The sequence below is a fragment of the Phacochoerus africanus genome, chromosome 9 (assembly GCF_016906955.1).
Source record: "Phacochoerus africanus isolate WHEZ1 chromosome 9, ROS_Pafr_v1, whole genome shotgun sequence".
Classification (NCBI taxonomy): domain Eukaryota; kingdom Metazoa; phylum Chordata; class Mammalia; order Artiodactyla; family Suidae; genus Phacochoerus; species Phacochoerus africanus.
The window spans coordinates 81,992,574-82,018,720 of record NC_062552.1 but is presented as its reverse complement, the minus strand read 5'-3'; the positions used below and the strand labels follow the sequence as shown (position 1 = coordinate 82,018,720).

At 33.7% G+C, this 26,147-nt stretch overlaps 1 protein-coding gene and 1 pseudogene across 1 annotated transcript; both read left to right on the top strand.

Annotated features, from left to right (window-relative positions):
- Positions 1–1,187: 1,187 nt before the first annotated feature.
- On the top strand, positions 1,188–2,129 carry LOC125136361 (olfactory receptor 4K13-like). The gene has a single exon (XM_047797123.1). It carries the CDS (start codon positions 1,188–1,190, stop codon positions 2,127–2,129), a length of 942 nt encoding a protein of 313 aa, XP_047653079.1.
- A 4,703-nt stretch (positions 2,130–6,832) lies between these two features.
- Positions 6,833–9,084, top strand: LOC125136728 (olfactory receptor 4L1-like; annotated as a pseudogene).
- Positions 9,085–26,147: the final 17,063 nt, after the last annotated feature.

The following is a 26,147-nucleotide window of genomic DNA, read 5'->3' as shown; positions in this document are numbered from 1 at the left end:
TCAGATAAACAAGAGAAGTACTGGAAGAGGTGGACTTATGCCTATCAAGGACTGACTTAATTCCCTTTATGTATATTTTTTAAAATTTGGTTTAGTTAGGTGAGTCCGCTTCAGTATGTAAGAAAATATCTGTGAATTATTTCCATTCTTGAAAAAGTTAAAGGTCGAAAGTACATTAAGGAAAAACGCAGAGAATTAACTATCCAGAGATGCTACATAAATAATACATCATTCCTTTTCTTTCTTTGGGTTCATGATGGTAAATGATTCATTCATTTTATTACTTATATCTCTTTAAGAGAGAAAAGTTGAACAAGACTACTTTGGTAACCTTACTAGTTCACAGTTTTAATTATAGTGTTTTTGGTATTTCTATACACTCATGACATAAATGAAAATGTGTCAATTAAAACAAAACATCAAATAGAAATTATCATTCCATCAAACTTTGCAAAAGTAGGATAAGAATGCATAGATGCGATACACTCACTTATCTAATCCCAAAACAGAAGAGTAAGGCCAACGGTAAAGTGAACATCTCTAGTTATCAGAGTCAATCTGGGTCATTCAAGTTGAAAACCTCAGTAATTAGATTTGATATCAGTAAACTACTTAGGTCTCTCAACATTCAACTTTGAACAATATGGGTCTTTAATTTGTTCACTTCAGGCGGCATAATGCATATCATGTGATTTCAGCAATTTTTTTGGTATGGCAAATTTTTTTTTTACTGCGTCCTGAGGATGTCACAAAACTGTGTTAGTAGTGTACTTCCTGAGTCCCACAAAAGATAAAAACCTATTTCCCTGATGCTTTCGAAAACTTTTTTCTGCAACTCTAATAAACTAAAAGTTCACTCATATATTGATATCTGGAGCTGAACACAAAGGAAGACAAGTTTTCTCAAATGTTTAACTGACTTCACCTTGTACTAATCAAGACACTAATTTGATTTAGTTGGCTTCAAAACCACCACATTTTTACAGTCTTGTGATCCTGAGAAATATCTACAACTTCAAAATACCTACACGCAAGTTGCATGACTACAAGGGCTGCTTCCTTGAATTAAAAAAAAAAAAAAAAGACAGCTTAAGAAAGATTAGGTTCCCTGACCTGTTAGCCCCTATGACTTCCTGTGTGTTTTCCCCTTTCAGACAACTTCTGACAAACTTCATGCAGAGGGATGAATGGATCTCCTGAATAACACATCGAGTGTTTCTGAGTTCATCTTGCTGGGACTTTCCAGTGCTCAAGACATTCAAATGTTCTTTTTTGCAATCTTCACTCTTGTCTATGTAGCCATCATAGTGGGAAACCTCCTCATTGTGACCTCTGTGATATCTGATTACCATCTTCACTCCCCCATGTATTTCTTTCTGGCAAATTTATCGTTCTTTGATCTATGTCTTTCCTCCACTGCAACTCCCAAAGTGATTTTGGACTTCCTTAGAGAACGTAAGACCATCTCCTGGTGGGGCTGTATGACCCAGATGTTCTTTATGCATTTCTTTGGGGGTGGAGAGATGTCTCTTCTGATAGCTATGGCCATTGACAGGTATGTCGCCATATGCAAACCCTTACACTACAAGACTATCATGAGTCATAAGGTGCTCATTGTGCTTCTACTGCTCTCCTGGACAGTTGAGTTCATACATACCACTAGCCAGATGGTTTTCACGGTGGGTTTACCTTTCTGTGGTCCCAATACTGTGGACAGCATTTTCTGTGACCTTCCCCTGGTCATCAGGCTTGCCTGCACTGATACCTACATCCTAGAGCTCCTGGTGATTGTGAACAGTGGGCTCCTGTCCCTGGTATGCTTTGTTCTCTTGCTCATTTCCTACACTGTCATGCTGGTCACCATCTGGCAGCACTCCTCCAGTGCATCTTCCAAGGCTCTGTCCACACTCTCTGCCCACATCACTGTGGTCACGCTCTTCTTTGGTCCCGCTATCTTCATCTATGCCTTCCCGTTTAATAGTTATTCTGTAGATAAGTTTCTTTCAGTGTTTTACTCTATGATCACCCCTCTCCTTAATCCCATTATTTATACTCTGAGAAATCAGGAAATGAAAGCAGCCATCAAGAGACTGAGCAGGCAGCATATTGATTCCTGTCTCATCAACTAAACATTGTCTGGAGCAAATGATTGTTTTGTGTTTTCTGCTATTGAGGAGGGTTGAGTCTTAGGTTTAATCAAATGATTAAAATCACGTGTTTAATAATATCAATTTTCTTTCTTAAAATGTGTGGAATTATTAACATATTTTTGATTTAAAATACTAATGGAAAATGTTCTTATTATAGGTGTAATACATCAGTAGGCTTTCATTAATTATCTCCATTTCTTCCTTGTCTTAAAATTCAAGGAAACCTTGAATGTTTAAGATGCATGGCCACTAAAAATAAAATAAAATAAAATAAGAATGTACATAAGCATAATATCCTCTTACAAATATTGTATAATATTCCAGTGAATGAATTTGTAAAAATAACTAGTAAGATGGCACAGTACAGTTTTTAGCATAAATTTTCATTTTTGATTATATGTAGAAACTTAATAGGTATTTAAAATATTTCATCTATACGGAGTCTTCAGAGAAGAGTTTGGATTTAAATCAGTATTTGAAGAATATTTTTGCACTGTATGGCCTCAATTATCCTTAGCATAATGTTAAAATACTCCTAGAAATGAATATTTCAAACATACATTTGATTATCCAAACTGCTTTTTTTAAGAATCAATAAAACTGTAGCAGTGATGAGTCAGTCCATAAAGTGCTTATTGTATCTTGCTGCAGCAGGCAGTATGTTCTTTTAACTGAATTCTGTCATTTATAAGACATTTAAAAATATTTACTAGTTAGAAAATACTTCCCAAAGCAACAGAAATAAATGGTTTATCACACAGCCCTGTTCTCTGCCCTGGAGAGAATTAGGAGGAGGCATCTAGGTTAGGTCTGGTACTGTCAGAAAACCACTTAAGAAGGAAATATTTACATCAAAACATTAAGAAAGTAAAAAAAAAAAAAGGAGAGATTTGAGTGGAAAAAGCCTTCCAGGCAGAAGGGCCAGTGTATACAGACATTGTTAAGTAAGAAAAAACTTGTACATACTCAAGACAGACCTTTATGAGGAAGGTTGATGAATAAAAAGAAGAAAGACCTGTGCTGACACTGTGTAGAAAGGAAGAGGCCCGTGTGTTCAGGCCTAATGAATCCTGGATAAAGAGCCCTTAAGGGATTTTGACAATGAGTAGGAATAGATTCAATATATTTTTCAAATCTGATGTAGGTCTCCTAAGTGCAAAATAAATTGTAACAAAAGTGAAAGCAGTGAGAATAACTGGTAGGCTGTTTGAGAGAGTAAGCCCAAATTGATGAAATGACCCCAGCTGGGAGTGTGTGGAAACACCTCAAAAAGACCTTCCAATGACAGAAAAAATTCCATAGGTATGCAAACATCTTGGGAACCATCTCTTTCAATGTCTTTCACTTTACAAAACAATGTACCTAGTATATCAAACTTACATATTTTTTTGTTCTTACCCCCTGGTTTTTGTTTTTCCCTAGTTTGGCCTTAGAAAATGTGTTCCCAACCTTTCATCTTTATTCTGAAAAATTCTAAGTCCACCATCCTTACCAACTGGATGGGTAACAGGTGCTCATATTATCTAATTTCATTTTTTTTAGGGCCACATCTGCAGCATATGGAGGTTTCCAGGCTAGGGGTCAAATTGGAGATGCAGCTGCAGGCCTATACCACAGCCCACAGCAATGCCAGATCAGAACTTCATCTGCAACCTACACCCTCATGGATACTAGTCAGGATCTTAACCACCTGAGCCACAAGAGGAGCTCCTAATTTCAATTTTTAAAGAATCCTTTCCTCTCTTTCAAACAGTTCCTCAAACGCCACACTATATCGTAGCATCTATCTCCTTAGCTGAAATATTTTCTAAAGGTTTTCTATTTATTTGTTTTGTTAATGGCAATTCTAATTGCTAGTGGCTGTCTGGGGAACTTTTTTTTTTTAATTCTGAGGCTTAGAAAGAAAAAGTGAGAAATTTATTAGCAATGTCTGTTATGGGCCTTGGAAATGAATGTGGAACCACATTTATCACATACTTATAATCTTCATGTCCTTGCAATCTTTTCAAGAGTACTATAGTTGAGGAAATATGGATGAGTTACATATAAGAATAAACACAGAAAGTCCTCAGTCAGGTGAAATCATCCGCAGTCATGTATTACTATCCAGTTAGCTTTTAGAATTTACTTGCTTAATTACATTATTTTACCATGAAAGTTTACTCTAATTGCCTCCATGATCTTCCTTTAATACTGTTGAGCCATCATTAAACATAATTACAAAGGACTATGTGAAATTCTAAATTTTTAGAATGGTTGACTCCTAAAATTTACTAATCATTTGTTGATTACCATGAATCATGTAGTTATTACCATAGTGAAAGCCTCCCCTGCTTCTTGTTCTAGCTCATGAGTGTGTGTGATTTTTCTTTTTCCCTTGTAGTAAAAGATTTTTCTCTATATACCTTGCTCTGTGTGGATACTGTTAAACTGAATTGAATAAATGCATTTAATTACCAAATTAAATCCAGATTGATGAAGTCAAATTAATAGAGTTATACGTTTCTCAAGTCCATCATTTTATGATAGATCCATTTTCTCCAAATGTGCTCACTCTCTATCAACCAAAACACAGGAGTCAGTGCTTTTTCTGGAAAGCACTTACAGAAAGTTCACATGGCTGATACACTTAGTGAACTCACAGTCTACTTAAATAATGAGAGAATAAGTCCCTTCCTTGAACTCTAGGGATAACTATCGAGAGTGTTTATTTTAATAACTCCCTCTGGGGGTTAATCAACAGTCTAAGTTTTATGTATATGTTTCTTATCCTTTTTTTCTGAACTGCAAATGACTGTTATGCAAATCCATGGATATCAAAAAAAAAACAATATATATTCAGAATCTTACTGTGTCTACATATCTTTGAAGAGGCCACTCCTCAGCCAGATCTGGTAGGTTTAAATAGCAGTGCTAATAATAAGCAGAAATTGTATACTTTAATAAAAGAGAAGACTTTGTACAAGAGCCTGAGAAATGAATGAAAACCCTATTATTCTGATAATAAGGGCAACAGAAAAAGATAATTTGTGTCAGCTATCATCTGGACAGATGTATCTAGTTTTAGTAAGCAGCGCAGTCTGTGACTGCTAAATAGAGTTTATTTTTTAATTAGGAAAATATTTATAGTGGTTATTTTGGCAGCAAATCTGCTTTTTCACATGCCAAACATTTTCCATGTTAAGTGAATATTACTCGTGGTTTATCTAATCCATACATGGCTTAAGTAACTCATGTCACAAAAATCATTAAAAAAACTCTTCAAGATCAATAGAAATTTCACAGTCTTTTTTCTTATCAATAGAACCACCAGTTACATATGTCCATATACACTATTTAAGTGGTTTTGTGAAAATATACAGGAAAGACTATTACTGAATACATACTCAAAGTATTAAACATCCTATAGCTTTCTTTCTTCAAGCAAGGGCTACAGTTGAAAATAATACAGTAATATTTCTTCATTTAGACACCTGAATGGCACAGAAACAGCTAGGTTCCCAAGTCACAAGCCATTCATAGTATTAGTAGAAGTTCCCACTAGTGAAAACCTAAACTTTGCCTTAATAAGTTTTATTCAATTATTTTTCAATTCAATATTATTTGTAAGACATACAGCACTAAAAATTTATATCTTTCACATGTATTATTTTTTTTTTGGCTGCACCCATGGCATGTGGAAGTTCTGGGGGTCAGGAATCAAACACACACCTCAGCAGAAACCTGAGCTACTGCAGTGAAAAGGGATCCTTAACTCACTGTGCCACAAGGGAACTCCTCATGTGAGTTTTAGCCACACCTCAAGTTAAGAAGAACTGTTTTCTTTTTCTAACTCCAACTTATTTTTATCTGTGTCTGAGTAAAAAAGTAGGTATTTTAAAGATATTTAATATTCGATCATATGTACAAATCGTCATAATGAATGATTTCACTTACCATAACTGATTTGAGTACATCTTCATTTAAATTTATTTGCATATATTTTATAAATATGCTTGTGAATTTTAAAAAACTAAATTAATAAATGTTACTTTTGCTTTTAATTTTCCAATTTTAAATATTAAATTATAAAAATTACTTGTTCTCTTCAAAGTTTTCTTCTGCTAGTGTTTTGAGACTGAGGACTGCATGATTTTGAAAACAATTTCACGACTAGTATGTAGACTCAGTGCATGAAATATGATACCAATTATGATGACAGTAATTCTTTATAAAGAAGACAACTAGGTAGTTTTATAATTTATACTTAATAAAGAAAAAATATTTGCATTTATAGTACATCTTCTTTACCAAATCTTTCATAGTAAAATTTTCCTGTGGTCCATATATCCACCAGAAAATGAGATAATGATAAAGATAAAATTGTGTGAATGCACATACCTAACATAGCAACTTTGTAGAGAATGAAAAACACAAACACATTCCATATATGTTACCCTTTGGAGTCTCATATCAATCTGGAAGGTTGAAGAGTTGAGAGTATATTTCCCTAGTAAATGTTTGATTCTTGACTCTTGCTTCATTTGTTTATTTGTTTTTTAATTCTGAAAGTTGGGCCAAATAAAAATTTCTGAATATTTTGCCAATTATAAATCAAAGAAAGAAGGAAATGCTTGTAGATTTTTTAAAAATATTGATAATGTATAGATTTTCCACTTTCCATCCTATTACTCAGAACCAGAATGTGGTATAAGTGAGTGTATATGTGTGATTCTATATCTGCGTCGGTATGGTTGATGTATACCATTAATAGCTTCAAAAGAAAAAAAAGAGAAAGAACCCTGGGACCAAAAGATCTAAGTCAAAATAAAAAAGGAGATACAAGTGAGCCAACAGTGTTAGTTCAATGTGAGAAAACATATAAAATACAAATATCAAGGACATATGAGCCTGGGTAAAATTGCCAAAAGTCAGTCTGCACACAGATGTAATAATTCAGAGGAAAGCAATCGTTACAAAAAGGTAAGCAATTAGGCTCCAAGGAAACACAAACACTACTTGTAAAAGATCTGGTTGTTGTTCAGATATCATCTATATACTGAATGAAGACTACTTCAGCTAGGAACCCAGCAAAAATAGATTCTGAGAAACAGGCAAAATGTAGAGGTCAGTTTTATTTAGGAACCTGTAGGAAATACAGAACACTATTGAAAAAACAGGGAAAAAAGGAAAGGAAGAGAGGGAAGGAGGGAGGGAGGGAAGAGGGAAGAAAGGAAGTGAGAAGGGGAGAGGCAGGAAAGAAGGGAGAGATGAAGGAAGGGACAAAAAAAAGAGAAAAAGGAAGGAAAAAACCTGGACATTGAGAAATATTTATGTACTTGTCCAGAAACTTCACAGGAAGCTTATTTAATTATAATTTTGGGGTGGGGAAGAACATATAACAGACTATACCTAGATTAAAGCTTATATCCCTTTGGGTTGAAAGGAAGCCTGAGAATATAGAATAGCTAATAAAATACCCTAAAGTAATTTCCTAAATGGGTATACAATTCAACTCACATGCACATATCTAAATATTTCAAATTAGGTTGGTGCAAAGGGTAAAGGATTGAATACTAGAAACCAGAACTTTATTTGATTATATTCCAGTCCACTTGAACTGACTCATGACTAATAGTTATTTGACTGTTTTATTTCTCATGCATTGAACTTGTGGTTCATGAATTCATGAACTTATGAGAGAAACAACAAATGAAAGTGAAGATAAAATCTGTGACTGGAAACCACATTTATAAAATTTTACAGTAAATTCCCTATATTTTTGCCTTTCTGTCTGAAAATAAATGCAGTAATGTGAATGTGTATACAAGTAATGTGCTTGCATTAAATCAATTAAAATGTATTATTCAGAAATATCCATCTCTTCTCTTTCTATAGGAATCAAATACTATTTTCTATATGTACATATCTTCAACATTATCACAGATAAAATTATCACTTTTTCAAGTTTATCTTCATTTTAAAGATTTTCTGAAAACTCCTATACAGACTCGATCAAAATGAAGAATAGCTCGGTAGTATCTGAGTTTGTTTTGTTAGGACTCACCAACACTTGGGAACTTGAAATTTTCTTTTTTTTCATATTTTTGTTGGCATATGCAGCAATTATGGCAGGAAATCTTCTCATTGTGGTCACTGTTACTTTTGACTCTCATCTGCACTCGATACCAATGTACTTCCTCCTTGGAAATCTCTCCTTCTTGATATGTCTCTCTCTACAATCACAACCCCTAAGATGGTTGCCGATTTTCTCAAGGAGAATAAAACAATTTCTCTGTGGGGCTGTATGGCTCAGATGTTCTTCCTTCACTTTTTAGGGGGCAGTGAGATGACTCTTCTCATAGTTATGGCTGTTGATCGGTACATTGCAATATGCAGACCTCTTCATTACACAACCATCATGAACCACCGGATGCTCATGGGCTCTGTGCTGTTGTCATGGGCTGTTGGCTTTGTGCATACGATGAGCCAGATGGTTTTTACCATCACCTTGCCCTTCTGTGGCCCCAATGTAGTGGACAATATTTTTTGTGACCTTCCTCTAGTTCTAAAGCTTGCCTGCACTGACACCTATGTTCTGGAGTTGCTGGTGATTGCTGACAGTGGACTACTGTCTTTCATTTGCTTCATACTCTTACTCATTTCCTACACTGTCATTCTGGTGACCGTCCGACATCGATCCTCTGGTGGCCTCTCCAAGGCTCTGTCCACACTGTCTGCTCATATTACTGTCGTCACTCTGTTCTTTGGGCCATGCATCTTCATTTACGTTTGGCCATTTAGTAGCTTTTCAGTGGATAAATTTCTTTCTGTGTTTTATTCAGTTATCACACCATTATTGAACCCCATTATTTACACTCTGAGGAATCAGGAAATGAGAGCCGCCATGAGTAGGCTGAGGACTCAACATGTAAGCTCCAGACAGAATTACTAGGCAAGACCATGGTGAAGATTTTTAGAGCAAAAATCATATATATATTACACCTCAAAATAAGCTGGTATTAATTTTTGTTTGTATATATTTAAAATATTCATAATGTATATTAAAATTACCAAATATTCCATCATTATATCTTTATGACATATTTGGCTTATTGAAAGAATAGTTTTTAATTGAAATTCAATTTAGTTGGAGTTAGCTTTTTTAAATGTAATAAATAGTTAAATAGGGGAGTTCCCATCGTGGTGCAGTGGAAATGAGTCTGACTAGAAACCATGAGGTTGTGGGTTCGATCCCTGGCCTCACTCAATGGGTTAAAGTTCTGGCGTTGCCATGAGCTGTGGTGTAGATTGCAGACATGTCTCAGATCTGGCATTGCTGTGGCTGTGGTGTAAACTGGCGGCTACAGCTCTGATTAGATCCCTAGCCTGGGAACCTCCATGTGGCATGGTCATGGCCCTAAAAAGACAAAATAATAACAATAATAATAAATACGAAAAAAAAACCTGGCTCATAAACAAAGAGAAATCAAATATGAATTTTTCTACTTTAAATTCAGAATTAGAGATCTTTCAGCTAAATTTTCCAGTTGACTAAATTCACATAAAAAGTATTAACTAAATTGAAAAACACACGCACACATAAGTTTATACTTCTGTGGATCGTAAGATGTATAAAAATTATTACTTTTTAAACTAGGCAAACAGGCAAGTTTCTATGTTCAGACAGATCCGCTACTATTATCTGCTGGCAAGAAAGCACATTTTTATTTCTTAAGTAAATAGAAACTCCACCTGACATATAAATTTCACACACATAAGCTCTTTTATTACATCATTTATGTTTATATTCATAGTTGTTCTCATATACCTATCAAGAAGCAAGTAAAAGCTTTACTGTTGGGTCAGTCCACAGGGACAGGCAATAAACTACCCCTTATACATTCAGTCATTCACTTCACGACAAAAGAGAAAGTATACAATCTGCTTACATTGCATAAACTGTGTTAAATGACAAAGTTTTATATATGGTTCATGGACATTAGAATAGATAGACATTCTATGCACTCTTTGGTATCAAACTTATCCACTGTTTTCCCAAAACATTCAGTGATAATTTTATAGGCTTCTATCCAATACTTTTCTTTACTATCTCTAAAAGATATGTGTAATATACCAGCTATAGGTTAAAAAGTGCTTTAACAATGTATCTCTAGCTATATCTGCATGATGTTTAACCTAATTCTTATTTTAAAATATGCTTTGAGGAGGGTAGGAATTGGATCCCTGAGGATGATCAACGGACATACTTACATCTTTCCTTTTTTTATGTTGTTTTTTTTTTTTTTTTTTTGCTTGTTAGGGCTGCACCTGAGGCATATGGAAGAACCCAAGCTAGGAGTCCAATTGCAGCTGCAGCTGCTGGCCTGTGCCACAGCCATAGCAATGCTAGATCTGAACTGAATTGGCTACCTAAACTGCAACTTGCAGAAATGCAGGATCCTTAACTCACTGAGTGAGACCAGGGACTGAACCCTCATCCTCAGGGATACTAGTTGGGTTCTTAACACTTTAAGCCACAATGGGAACTCCTACTTGTATCTTTCTTACAAACTATTTCAATCACAAAGTTTAGGGTAGACAATAATATAACATGTAGTTTTGTCAAATTTTTAACATCTTGCCTCATTTATTTCTTATTATCTTTTACTAAAATTAAAATGGATTATTAGAAATAATAAAGACTTCTAAGCAACCTCCACATACAATTATTTGATCATATCAAATATAATCATTATCAACTCTGTATCATACCTTTGTATATTTTAAATTTTTTTCTCACATTTTGTACATTGTGCATAAAAATATTTTGCATAGTTTTACCTGATATAAATGGTATCTATATAAATGCCATTATTACAACATCTATTTGTTTCATTCAATTTAATGCTTTAAAGATTCATCTCTTTAAATACATGCTGCTCTAGTCCATCCTTTTTTTAACATGGTAAAAAAAATAACATCTTAATAATTTTTAAGTGTACAAGAGTGTTAACTATATGTACCTTGTTATGCAACAGATCTTTAGCCTTTTTCCTCTTGCAAAGTTGAAACTCTATATTCACTGTACAAATTTCCTTTTCACCTTCTCTTAGTCTGGCAACCAACAGTCTCCTTTCTGCTTCTAAGGGTTTGACAACTTTAGATAACACATATAGGTGAATCATGCAGTATTTGTCTTTTTGGGACTGGATGGTTTCACTTAGCATAATGTCCTCAAAGTTCAACTATGTTGTAACATATTTTAGGATTTCCTTCTTTTTAAGGCTGAATAGTATTCCACTGTATGTATATGACTCATTTCCTTTATCCAGTGGACATTCCTTTATCAATGGACATTTAGGTTGCTTCCACCTCTTGGCTACTGTGAATAGAGTTGCAATGAACATGGATGTGCAAGCATCTCTTCAGTATCTGAATTTCAGTTATTTTGTATGTATATCCAGAAGTCAAATTGTTGAATCAGATGGTAATTCTATTTTTAATTTTTGAGGAAACGCCACTTGTTTTCCAAAACAGCTGAAATATTTTATATACCTAACAATGTAAAGGGACCCTATTTCTCTTCATCTCTACATCCTCACCAGTACTTGTTATTTTCTGGTTTTTGTTTCTTTTGAAAGAGGTCACCTTAATAGGCATAAGGTAATATCTCATTGTGGTTTTGATTTGCAATTCCCTGATGATTAGTGATGTTAAATATGTTTTTCACATGCTTGCTGGCTATTGTGAATTTTCCTTGAATAAATATCTTTTCAAGCCTTTCCCCATTTTTCATTGGGTTATTTGATTTTGTATTGTTAAGTTGTAAGGATTCTTTACATATGCTATATATTAACTCCTTATCAGATATATGATTTGCAAACATTTTCTTCCATTCTGTAGTTTGCCTTTTCACTCTGTTTCTTTTGCTACACAAAGGTTTCCAACATTTTTGTAGCTCCCTTTGACTTATTTTTGCTTTTGCTGCCTGTGCTTTTGGTGTCATATCCAATAAATAATTCCCAAATTCAACATCTTGAAAATTTTCTCCTATGTTTTTTTCAACAAGTTTTACACTATTAGGTCTTATATTTAGGTGTTTAATTCACTGGAGTTAATTTTTGAATATGGTAAAAGGTAAGAATCCAACATTAACTTTTACATATTTAACTTCTCACACCATTTGTTGAATTTAGTTCTTTCATTTTAGTGGCTATAGAGCCTTATATGTTATGGATCTTCTAAAATTTATTTACCTCTTCTCTTGAGAAGATTTTATAAGAGTTTATAATTAACTAATTTTTTTTGTTATGTCATGTCTCAATTGAATATACATATATGCTTCTTTGTGCGTAAGATAATTTTTCTAGGGTATTTATTTAGAACTGTAAGTTCTGTGTTGTAAGGTATAAGTGTTCTAACTTTACTAGAAATTAAAAACATTTCTTCCAAAGTTGTAGATGTTTATACTCTGTGAAGGACCCTAATTTCTCCATGACTTTGTCAATGGAGGACTATGTAAACTGTTGTGTTTTTCCATTTAAATGGATAGAAAATATTTTAAGTTAAACAATTGAATATTAACTTAAAATATTTATTTCATTTCTTTTGTTAATAGTGAACTGGGCATTAATTGAAATGTTTATTGGACATTTTCTTTTATCTTTCCAGTTTATACTTTTGCCAATGTTTCTTTGGGGATGTTATCTTTTTATGTATTAAAAAAGATTATATAAACAAAATACCTTCACTTATGTTGATTATATTAAAAATCTGTGGTGTTTATAGATAAAGTACAATTAAATTATTTTTATTTTTATTAATTTTTCTCTTAGATTTATGATTTTTGTCTTATTTAGTATACCTTTTACAATTGATAGCCCAAAATACTTTACTGTCTTTACCTTGTTTAAAATTTAAACATTTACATTAGTCCTTTAATCCAATTAGAAATTAAATTTTGTATTGTCATCCTATAGGAATCTAAATTATGTTTGTATGGATACAAACTATCATGCAAATGTCATTTACTGAAGAGCTTTTCCTACTGATCGTAATATCACCTTTACTCTATATAAAGCAACCTATGTATGCTTGGATCTCTTCCTGGCTTCTTTCATCCATTGGTCATTTCATCCATTGGTCATTTTGCCCCTCAGATACAACACTACAAAATCTTAAATATGGTCACTATTTAGCACAGTGAATTTACACTTTGAAAATTTTCTACTTTAAGTAAATATAAGTTCTTCTTGTCAATTAACTCTTCTAGATGATTTTAGGATAAGTGGTCTAATTCCACAAAAATAATCTTTGGATAGCAAATGAAATTGGATACAATTTCTACATTAATTTTCAAATAATATATAACTTTATTATTTTGATTATTCTAATCTATTAACCTAGTATATATATATGTATTTCCTTAATTAACATTTTATTCTATAATATTTAGTGATATTTTAACTGAGTTATCAGACATCATGTTTTCTTGCTATTACAATGGATTCACTCTTGCTTTATATTTTAGTAGATAATTACTGATATAGAAAAATAGTAGATTTCTGTATATCCATCATATATTCAACAAATTTGATGAAATTTCCTATCATTCATTTTAATTTTGCCTATAGATTCCTCTCAATGTCCCAACCAGTTTATTTAGAAAAAAATAGTTATTTAATTCCTGATATTTTCCAAACCAAGTACTTGTTGTTTCTTTTAATTTTTCCATATTACATTGGATAGAATCATCAGTACAATGCTGAGGAGAAGATATCACCTTTTTTCTACATGTATATTTGTTTCTAAAATACCATCATCAATGATAACTTTTAAAAATTAAGACATGGTTCTTATATTAATAGACTTCAATTCTTTAAAAAATCATAAATGATTGTTGATTTCATAAAATTTATATGCAAAATTTGAGATAATTATCTTTACTCATTTAATCTTTTACACTAGTGAATTGAATTAATATTGCCAAAATTTATTTTTGTCCAAATTGATGAATTGTACTTTTTAAAAACTGAAATATAATTGGTATTCAATATTATATTAGTTTTGGATGTACAATATAGTGATTTGACATTTATATACATTAAGACTTGATCACTATAATCAATAAATCTGTTAAATATCTGTCACCATGCAATGTTGTTACAAAGTTATTGACTATAGTTCCCAAGTTGTACATTAAATCTTCATGACTTATGTATTTTAAAACTGAAAGTTTGTGTCTCTCAATTCCCTTCACCTATTTTATCAAACCTCCCACCATACTCCAGTCTGGATATAGTAGTTATGAATTCTTATTGTATATCTTATACCAGATGAACTTAACTGATATATACAGAACATGCAACCCTAATACAGCAGAACATACCATCTTTTCAAGTGCTCATGGAACATTCTTCAGGACCGATCACATGATAGGCCAAAAAACAAGTCTCAATAAATTTAACATTGGAATCATATCAAGCATATTTTCTGATTACCATAGTATGAAACTAGAAATCAATTACAAGAAATAACTAGGAAAAACACAAACATGTGGAGGTGAAACAGCATGCTACTAAAAACCAATGAATCTTTGATGAAATCAAATAGAAAATCAAAATATATCTTGAAAAAAATATAGAAATACAACATATTATAAACTATGGGATATAGCAGTAGCAGTTCTAGGAGGAAAGTTTATAGTGATACAGGCCTACCTTAGGAAACAAACAAAAATATCAAATAATCAATCTAACCTTACACTAAAGGAACTAGAACACAAAGAAAAAACAAAGTCCAGTGTTAATAGAAGGAAATAATAAAGATCAGAATGGAAATAAATAAAAAAAGACTAAAAATAATAGAAAAGCTCAATGAAATTAATGATTGGTTCTCTGACAAGACAAATAAAATTAATGAATCTTTAGCCAGTCTCACCAATAAAATAAAAGAGAGGGCCCAAATCAATAAAATCAGAAATGAGAAAGGAGAAGTAAACACAAACACCACAGAAATAAAAATGATTATAATATAAAATCCATTTGTTTGGTAAACAATTATGAATCAACAAATTGGACAATATAGAAGAAATGGATAAATGTCTAGAAACATAATCTTCTAAGATTGAATCAGAAAGCAATAGAAAATTTAAATAGACCAATTATTAGTAATGAAATTGAAACAGTAACCAAACCTCAAAAAAGGCAAGTCCTGGACCAGACAGCCACACAGGTGAATTCAACCAAATATTTAAAGAGTTATCATCTATCCTTCTCAAATTATTACCAAAAATTAGAGTACAGAACTTTTCAAATCCATTGTACCGCATCAACATATCCCTAATATAAAACCAGGAAAAGACATCACACACACACACACACACACACACTCACACACATATACACAATTATAGGCCAATGTTCCTGATACAAATAATAAAATTTTGTGGGCCAATTATATCTGCTGGCCTCTGTATCAATTTTGCATAGGCAGATTCAAACAATAATGGATATATGGATGTGAAACCTGTGAATACAAAGAGCTGCCTATGTTCATTGCACTAAACCATTTCACAGAAATTATAATCATTTTATAGAAGGGTCTTGAACATCCACAGGTTTTGATATTCATGGATCTCCTGGAATTAATCCCCAATAGATACCAAGAGACAACTAGTAGCAAACCAAATTCAACAATGAATTAAAAGGATCATGATCAAGTCAAATTTATGCCAGGAATGCAAGGAAGGTACAAAATCTGCAGGTCAATCAATGTATTACACTACATTAACAGAACAAAGATAAAGATCATGATTATCTCTATAGATGCAAAACAAAATGTGACAAAATTCCACATCCATTTTGATGTCTCTAAACAAAGTGAGTATAGAGGCAGCACACCTTAACATAATAAAGGCCACACAGGAAGAACCAATAGCTAACATATGCAACTTTGAAAAGCCTAAAACTTTTCCTCTAAGGTCAGGAAGAAGAAAAGGATGCCCACCATTACTACTTTATTCAGGGTGATATTGGAAGGCCTATCCACAGAAATCAGACCAAAAAAAAAAGGTTAGAAAGTGTACAAATTGGAATGGAAGATGTAAAATTGTCACCATTTGCAGATAACACAGCATTGTATGTAGAAAATCCTAAAGACACTACTAAAAATATTTAAAAAACAAAATGAAGCAGAAAATATCACAATACTGTAAATCAGCTATACTTCAATAAAACTTTAAAAAATAAAAAAATAAAGAATACAATTTACAACTGCATCAAGAAAGAATAAAAAAATAAATCTAACCCAGGAGGTAAAGGACCTGATTTCTGAAAACTATAAATCACTGAGGAAAGGAATTGAAAATGACACAAATAAATATAAAGATGTATTGTGCTCATGGATTGAAAGAATTAGTACTATCAAAATGTGCATAATACCCAAAGTGATCTACAGATTCAATGTAACCCCTATTAGAATACAAACAGCATTTTTTTTTTACAAAAGTAGAACATATAATCCTGGAATTTGTATATAAATACAAAAGATCCCAAATAGACACAGTGATCTTAAGAAAAAAGAACAAGACTGGAGATATAACACTCCCTAATAATAAAGTATACTACTAAGTTACAGTAATCAAAACTATACGGTACTAGTACAACAACAGGCACATAGATCAATGGAACAGAAGAGAGATTCCAGAAATAAAATGGTCAGTTAATTTACAACAAAAGTAGTCAAGCGTATAAAATGGGAAAGACAAGCTCTTCAATAAATAAAATTGGGAAAACTGGACCACTTTCTTATAATATATACAAAAATAAACTCAAAATGGAATAAAGACATAAGGCCTGAAACCCTAAAACCCCTGGGAAAAAACACAGAAAGTATAGTGAGTGATATTTTTTGGCTATGTCTCCTCAGCAAGGGTAACAAAAGCAGAAATAACCATATGGGACTATACCAAACTAAAAAGCTTTTGTGCAAGGAAGAAATGACCAGCAAAACTAAAAAGCAACCTAAAATGGGATAAGATATCTGAAGATGACATATCTGATAAGGGATTAATATAAAAATTATATAAAGAAATCATGCAATGCAATATAAAAAAATCCAATTTAAAAAAATGGGCAAGGGACCCGAATAAACATTTTTCCCAGGAAGTCATAAAGATGGCCAATAGACATGAAATATGCTCAACATCACTAATCATCAGAGAAATGCAAATTAAAACCACAATGAGATATCACTTCATACCTATCAGAATTCCAATTATTCAAAAAATCAACAAATAATGTGTCAGCAGTGATGCAGAGGAAAGGGAATACTCCTGCCCTGTTGATGGGAAGGTAAACTGGTGCAACCACTATGGAAAGAAATATGGAGCTTCCTAAACTGAAACAGAACTAACGCATGATCCAGCAATCCCAGTTTTGCATTTATCTAAAGAAAACAAAAGCACTAATCAAAAGTTAAATGCCACCCTTATGGTCACTGCAGCATTTATTTACTATAACTGAGATATGGAAGCAACCTCTGTGTCCATCAGTAGATGAATGAGTAAAGCTGTGGTAAATATATACAATAGAATACTCAGCTATAGAAGTTAAAAACTTGACATTTGAAACAACATGGATAGACCTAGAGAGTACTATGCAAAGTGAAATAAGTTATACAGGAAAAGACAAGTATTATATGATCACTTATATTTGGGATCTAAAAACAAGACAGGAGTTTCTGGTTTGATCCCTGGCCTTGCTCAGTGGGTTAAGGATCCAATATTGCAGCAAGTTGAAGCATAGGTGATAGTTGTAGCTTGGATCTACTGTTGCTGTGGCTGTGGCACAGGCCAACAGCTGCAGCTCTGACTCGACCTCTGATACAAGAAGTTCCATATGCCACAGATATGGCCATAAAGAGAAAAGAATAAATAAAAATAAACATTCCAAACTCCCTCATGGATCTAACTTCATCTATCATGCCAAATGATGATAAATCATTTTTTTTCTGAAGCACTATACCCCCAACAGACAGAATTCTCATTAGAATCACCCACTAAGGATTCCCAAAACTTTCTAGCATGTATTGGACACTACCTAATACTAATGAAAACTGTATTAGGAAATCCCCAGGTTGGCGTTTATATACCTTAGTAACTTGTTCCTTCTTACAGGACTATGGATTCAGAAGCCTCCTCATCCAGGCCATCTATTTTTCTGTTTGAACTCATTGCCTGTAACTGCTTCTGAAGTGGTAAGCAAAAAACACATTGCAAAAACAATAAAGTCAATATATTTGCCTGTTACAGCTCACACAAAATAGCTACCTTTAACTGAGTCTTACTAATCTGCCATGAAATGGCACTATCTCTGGCTTGGAAAAATGAGTCAGAGATTCTAGAAAATGGGCCAGAAATAATTAAACTCATTTTTTAAAAGAGATTTAAGTGCAATGATCTATTTGAAGTTCCTAATACAGAGTCTGGAAAACAGCAGAACCTCAAAACCTGACTCTATTTATTGATATTGAGGGAAGAAATTTTAGCCTCCATTGTACGCCAGGCACTTTGCCAGGGGTTAAGATGACAGTAATAAAATAATTAATAAAAGAATTAAAGACAGAAATACACACACACACACACACACACACATATATATATATATACTACCTTACAAGTTAAAAGGGCAGTGCCAGGGGAAAGAGAATAGAAAGTCAAAAAGATTCATTTAGGCCAATGTATGCATTTCTTTTTTTTTTTTTTGAATTTATTCCTGGGTATTTTATTCTTTTTGATGCAATTGTAAATGGGATTATTTTCTTTTTTTTTTATTTTCCCACTGTACAGCAAGGGGGTCAGGTTATCCTTACATGTATATATTACAATTATATTTAATAGAGAATTAAATTTCCTGAAATCATCCTTCCTAGAAGCTTTTGTGGAGAGAGCCAGGCTGCTGCCAAATTAAAACCATTAAAAAAAGAGCCAGCTCACAATGAACCATGATAATTTTAGAGAATCTAAGCATTTTTATGCTCAAATAGGTAGCTATATTTAAGGTTTTGTCTTGGTATTGTTGCTTAGGCTCCAAATCGTTCTAGGAATAAAACTGCTAGTGCTAGAGTTGCTGATCTCTGAGCTCTTGCTGAGAGTCTGGGAAGAGTAAAAAGAGATTAGAAAACATAAATGTGTTTTAAATAAAAAGTACACCCTTGTCCTCTACACATCCCATTAGCTGCATAAACTCCAAAAATAAAGGAATCACTCGGGTTCAGAGACTCCAGTGACCCCTGCCTGTAATTACCTCTTCCTGCTTCTTCCTGAGCTCCCTGTGTGATCTACTCAGCAGGCCTGTGTAATTCCTCTCTGCAGTGAGAAGGGCAAAAACTCAATATCCACTTTCTCTTCAGTGTAAGTCAGACTGGTAAACAAAAGAAAGAAATGGAGCCCTGGAAAGGCTGGCTAAACCCAAGTAAGGAACCAATGCAGATGTTACCATTTATTCAGCAAGTGAGGAAGACCATGGGAGGTAAGGATTCAGTAAGAGTCAGAATGTTTGTAGTGTTGTGTTAGGATGGGGGTGGGAATAGAGTCCTAGAGAGGAAAGGGATTGAAGATTCCTAGAAGCTGAGAGTGAACTGCAAAACTAAAATGTTAACCATTGCTTTAAAAAAATACATTATAAAATACATATTCTTGAGGGGCTGAACAGGTTCACCTAATTTTCCAAAATCATGGCAGAGCACCTCAGAGCAATCTAGAAAGGACATTTGATCAGGAAAGCAGACTCCTTTTTAACAAAGCACAAATCTTTAGCCCCTCTGCTGAGAAATCTTTAGTTTCTGTCCCAGAATTTATGGAGGATTGAAACGCAAACAAAAGGCAGAAGAGGCAACTGGATTCAGAGCTCCACAGATGTACCTGATGGTACAGAGCAGTATGTTCAGAGTTATGAAAAGGGTTATAGAGTGAGAATCCAGAAAAGTACTGGTATTCTACATGAAGACAAACTTGTTAAGTGAATCCCTAATACCCAGACCAGGGTATTAACTAAATTAAATGTGGAGATCAGTTATCTAAAGTCAGAGCAGACCAGAGCACCAGCTCAAGTCCTTGAATGAGAAGTAATCGTCATTCCTAGAGAAGGTTTACAAAATACTTCTGCTGCAGCAAGACAGCAGGCCAGAGTAGGTGAGTTTGGTGTTCTGGTGTGAGAAGTATGGGGAAAGTGAGAGGCAACAGCTTAACTTTATTAGCCTTTCCCCTGAATTTCAAAGTATTTCATATATACTACAAATGTAAGAAAATGTCCAAATTTATGGCTGAAAATATGAATTCTATGATATAATAATGAAAATATTCTGAAGCTTCTATTATACAAAACTGCTCAAGGCAAGCAGGGGTTTTCAGTTCTTGTCCAATGGTCCTAATGTCAACTATCAAATTCAGATTAATGTTAAAAGTCATTTTTATACAACTAATGAAATGTATAAAAATGACTTTTAACATTAACATTAGTGAAGGCTTTAGAGTAGAATATAACTTGTGAATAAGGAGCAAATAAACATGGAATAACTATCAGTCCCATGCCAAGGGAGATTACATATAAACCAGGTCATGCAAGAATTTTGCTCCAGGGAACCAGACTGTTCTACTCAAATAACAACTACAATACAAAAAAAGACTGAATGTACTAGTGTGATTATAGTGCAGTTTTTCCAATTACTCAACATTTTCTTTTTAAAATGTGAATGTACCTATTAATTCTAGTAAGTGTATTATCAAAAATTATAGTATTTAAAAACTTGAAATGGTGACTTCCCATTGTGCCTCAGTGGAAACGAATCTGACCAGCATCCACGAGGACACAGGTTACGTTTCCTGGCCTAGCTCAGAAGGTTAAGGATCTGGCGTTGCCATGAGCTGTGGTGTAGGTCGCAGCCACAGCTCAGATATGCTGTTGCTGTGGCTGTGGCATACAACAGCAGCCACAGCTCCAATTTGACCCCTGGCCTGGGAACCTCCATATGCCATGGGTGCAGCCCTAAACAAACAAACAACAAAACTCAAAAAACAACACCTGAAATGGCATGCAAGAGTATGCTAAAGTTAAGCCTTAACTCTGGTTAGGGACATAGCTTCAGTGTCATGAAATTCTGAGTTTGAATTCCAGTTGTTTAAATTATCTATATAAACTTGAGGAAGTTCAAAACAGAAGAGATTATGACTGAAAATTTCCCAAATATGGGAAAGAAAATGCTTACTCAAGTGGAAGAAGCACAGAGAATTCCATACAAAGTAAACCCCAGAAGAAAAACAGCAAGACACATATTAATCAAACAGACAAAATTTAGTTCAAAAAAATATTAAGATTAATAAGGGAAAAGCAAAAAAATCACATACAAGGGAATTCCCCTAAGAATAACAGCCAATCTCTGAGCAGAAACTCTAGAAGCCAGAAGGGAGTGGCAAAATATATTTGAGGTGATGAAGAAGAGGAACCTAGAAGCAAAAATACTCTACCCAGCAAAGCTCTCATTCAGATTTGATGGAGAGATCAAAAGCTTCACAGACCAGCAAAAGCTGCAAGAATTCAGCCCCTCTGCACCAGCTCTACATCAACTACTAAAGGAACTTCTCTAAGCAGAAAAGGAAAACCACAATTAGAAACAAGAATATTACAAATGAAAAAGCTCACTGGTAAAGAAAAGATAATTTACAAGTAGAAAACCACCAATTGAAAAATATGATATCTAAACTGGCAAGCATGTGGAGAGGACAAATGCAGAACATTGAAAGTGCATTTGAAAGTAAGGAGACCAACAAGACAAAACAATTCTGCACACATATAGATTGATATATCAAAATATAAGGGAACCACTAGTCAAATGACTATAATAGTCACACACATAAAAGGAAAAACTGAGCCAAACATAACACTAAACATGGTCAGCAAATTATAAGAAAAGTCAACAGAAAGAGGAAGGGAAAAAAAGCCCTAAATTGGAAATCCACACCCCCCAAACTTAAGCAAATGACAATAAGTACATACTTATCCACAATTACATTGAATGTAAATGGTTTAAACACTCCAACTAAAAGAAAAAGACTTGCTCAATGGATTCAAAAGCAAGACCCATATGTATGCTGTCAACAGGAGACCTATTACAGATCTAAGAACACATACAGACTTAATGTGAGGGGGTGGAAGAAAATATTACATGCAAATGGAAATTATAGAAAAGCAGGAGTAGCATTAATCATATCAGACAAAATAGATTTTAAAATAAAGAAAGTCATGAGAGACAAAGAAAGACATTACATAATGATCAAAGGATCAATACAAGAAGAAGAAATAAAAAATTTAAATACCTATGCACCTAGAATAGGAGCAGCACAATATATAAGGCTACTACTAATAGCCATAAGAGGGGAAATTGACAGTAAAACAAGAGTGGGAGACTTTAAAACCCCACTTACAGCAATGGACAGATCATCCAGACAAAATAAACAAGGAAACATAGGCCTTAAATGATACAGTAGACCAAATAGACTTAACTGATACCTATAGGATTTTTCACTCCAAAGCAGCAGAATATACTTTCTTTGCAAGTGCACATGGAACATTCTCTAGGATAGATCACAACTTGGGGCACAGATCAAGCCTGGATAAATTTAAAAAATCTGAAATTATTTCAAGCATTTTCTTTGATCGCAATTATATGAGACTAGAAATCAATAAGAAAACAACAGCAGAAAATACAAACTCATGTAAGCTAAACAATATGCTACTAAATAATCACTTGATCATTGAAGAAATCAAAGAGGAAATGAAAAGTTACATAGAGAAAAATGACAATGAAGATACAAAAATCCAAAACCTATGGAACATATCAAAACAGGGAAGATTATAGCAATATAATCTAATCTCAGGAAAGAAGAAAAAAATGCAAATAAATAACCTAACCATATACTTTTAACATTTAGAGAAGGAATAACAGACAAAGCCCAAAATTAGTAGAAGCTAAGAAATCATAAGATACTCAAGCAAAATTAATAACATAGAGAAAATAAATCATTGAGAAGATCAGTGAAACCTAAAGTTGGTTCCTTGAAAAGATCTTCACAAGTCAGCCAGATGCATCAGAAAAAAAGGGAGAGGGTTCAAATCAATAAAATTAGAAATGAAAAAGAAGTTACATCTGACTGCAGAAATATAAAGGATCACGAAAGACTACTATGAGTAACTATATGCAAATAAAATGGGACAACCTAGCAGAAATGGACAGATTCTTACAAAGGTACAACTTACCAAGACTGAACTTGGAAAAAATAGAAAATATGAATAGACCAATTACAAGAGCTAAAATTGAAAATGGGATTAAAAAAAACTTCCAAAAAACAATGTCTAAGACCTGAAGGCTTCACAGCTGAGTTCTACCAAACATTCAGAGAAGAGTTAACTCCTCTTCTGAAACTTTTCCAGAAAATTGCAGAGGAAGGAACACTCCCAAGCTCATTCTATGAAGCCACCACTACGCTGATACCAAAATCAAGGATACCACAAAAAAGAGAAAACTAACAGGCTGATATCACTGATGAACATAGATGTAAAAATCCTCAACAAAATATTATCAACCTGAATACAAATATACATTAAAAGGATCATACACCACCATCAAGTAGGATTTGTCCCAGGATGCAAGGATTCTTCAGTATCTGCAAATCTATCAATGTTATATACCACGTCAACATACTGAAAAATAAAAACTGTTATGATCATCTTAATAGAGGCAGAAAAAGCTTTTGACCAAATTTAACACCCATTCCTGATAAAAACTCTCCAGACTGTAAGCATAGAGGGGAATTCAATATAATAAAAGCCATTTATGACAAACTCAGAACTACCATCACTTTCAATGGTGCAAAACAGAAAGCATTTCCACCAAGATCAGGAACAAGACAAGGATGTCCTCTTTCACCAGTGTTAATCAACATAGTCTCGGAAGTCCTAGCCATGGCAATCAGACAGAGAAAAAAGAAATAAAACAAATTCAAATTAGAAAAGAAGGAGTAAAACTATCACTGTTTGCAGATGACATGATTCTATACCTAGAAAATCCTAAAGACACTATGAGAAAACTATTAGATCTCATCAATTAATTTGGCAAAGTCACAGGATACAAAATTAATACACAGAAATGTATTGCATTTCTAACTACTAACAATGAAAGATCAGAAAGAGAAATTAGGGAAACAATCCCATTTACCATTGCATCAAAAAGAATAAAACACCTAGGAATAAAACTACTCAAGGGACAAAAGACCTGTACTCTGAAAACTATAAGACATGATGAAAGAAGTCAAAGAAGACTCAAACAGGTGAACAAATACACCATGCTCTTGGATTGGAAGTATCAATATAGTCAAAATACAATACTATCTAAGGCAATTTACATATTCAAAGCAATCCTTTTCAAATTATCAATGATATTTTTACAGAACCAGAACAAAATACTTTAAAATATGTATGGAAACACAAAAGACCTCGAATAGCCAAAGCAATACTGAACAGAAAGAAATGGAACTGGAGGAATCAGGCTCCCTGGCTTCTGACTTTCCTACAAAGCTAGAATCATCAACATGGTATGGTACTGGCACAAAAACAGAAATATAGATCAATGGAACAGGATAACAAGCCCAGAAATAAACCCAAACACCTATGGCCAATTTATCTATGACAAAGGAGGCAAGAACATACAGTGGAGGAAAGACAGTCTTTTCAATAAATGGTGCTGGGAAAACTGGGCAACTGCATGTGAGAGAATGAAATTAGAACACTGCCTAACACCATACCCCAAAATAAACTCAAAATGTATTAAAGACCTAAATGTCAGACAAGACAGTATAAAACTCCCAGAGGAAACCATAGGCAGAATGCTCTTTGACATAAATCACAGCAACATCTTGTTTGATCCACCTCCTAGAATAAAGACAATAAACACACAAATAAAGCAATGGGACCTAATTAAACACAAAGCTTCTGCACAGCAAAGGCAGCCATTAAAAAAAAAAACACATGAAAAGACAACCCATACAGTGGGAGAAAATTTTTGCAAATGACTCAGCCGACAAAGGTTTAATCTCCAAAATATACAACAACTCATACAACTCAACAACAACAAAAAAGGAAGAACCCAATTGAATCCAATTGAAAAATGGGCAGAAGACCTAAATAGACATTTCACCAAAGACATACAGATTACCAGCAGGCACATGAATAAATGCTCAGCATCACTGATTATTAAAGAAATGCAATTCAAAACTACAATGAGGTATCACCTCTCACCAGTTAGAGTGGCCATAGTTAGTAAGTCAACAAAGAACAAATTCTGGAAAGGATGTGGAGAAAAGAGAACCCTCCTCCACTGTTGGTTGGAATGTAAATTGGCACAACTTCTGTGGAAAACAGTATGGAATATCTCAGAAAATAAATATAGAACAACCATATGACCCAGTTATGACACTCCTGCTCATATATCTGGAAGAAACTTTTATTGAAAAAGGTATGTGCACCCATATGTTCATCACAGCACTATTCGCAATAGCCCAGACATGGAAACAACCTAAATGCCAAGTGACAATGAATGGATTAGGAAGATATGGTACATATATAAAATGGAATACTATGCAGCCATAGTAAAGGACAAAATAATGCCATTTGCAGCAACATGTGATGGAACTAGAGACTTCATACTGAGTGAAGTCAGAAAGAGAAAGGCACCATATAATATCACTTATATGTTAAGTCTAAAATATGTCATAAATGATCTGTCTACAAAACAGAAAAGATCACAGACATGTATAACAGACTCATATTTGCCAGGGGGTGGGAAGAAGGAGGCAGGAGTGGGATGGATTGGGAGTCTTGGGTTAGTAGATGAAAACTGTTGCATTTCAAGAGGAGGAGCAAGAGAGATGAGATCCTGCTGTATAGCATAGAGAAGTATATA

What these genes read in the sequence shown, in the direction of transcription:
- LOC125136361 (XM_047797123.1), top strand. Translation starts at nt 1,188, where the DNA reads ATGGATCTCCTGAATAACACATCGAGTGTTTCTGAGTTCATCTTGCTG.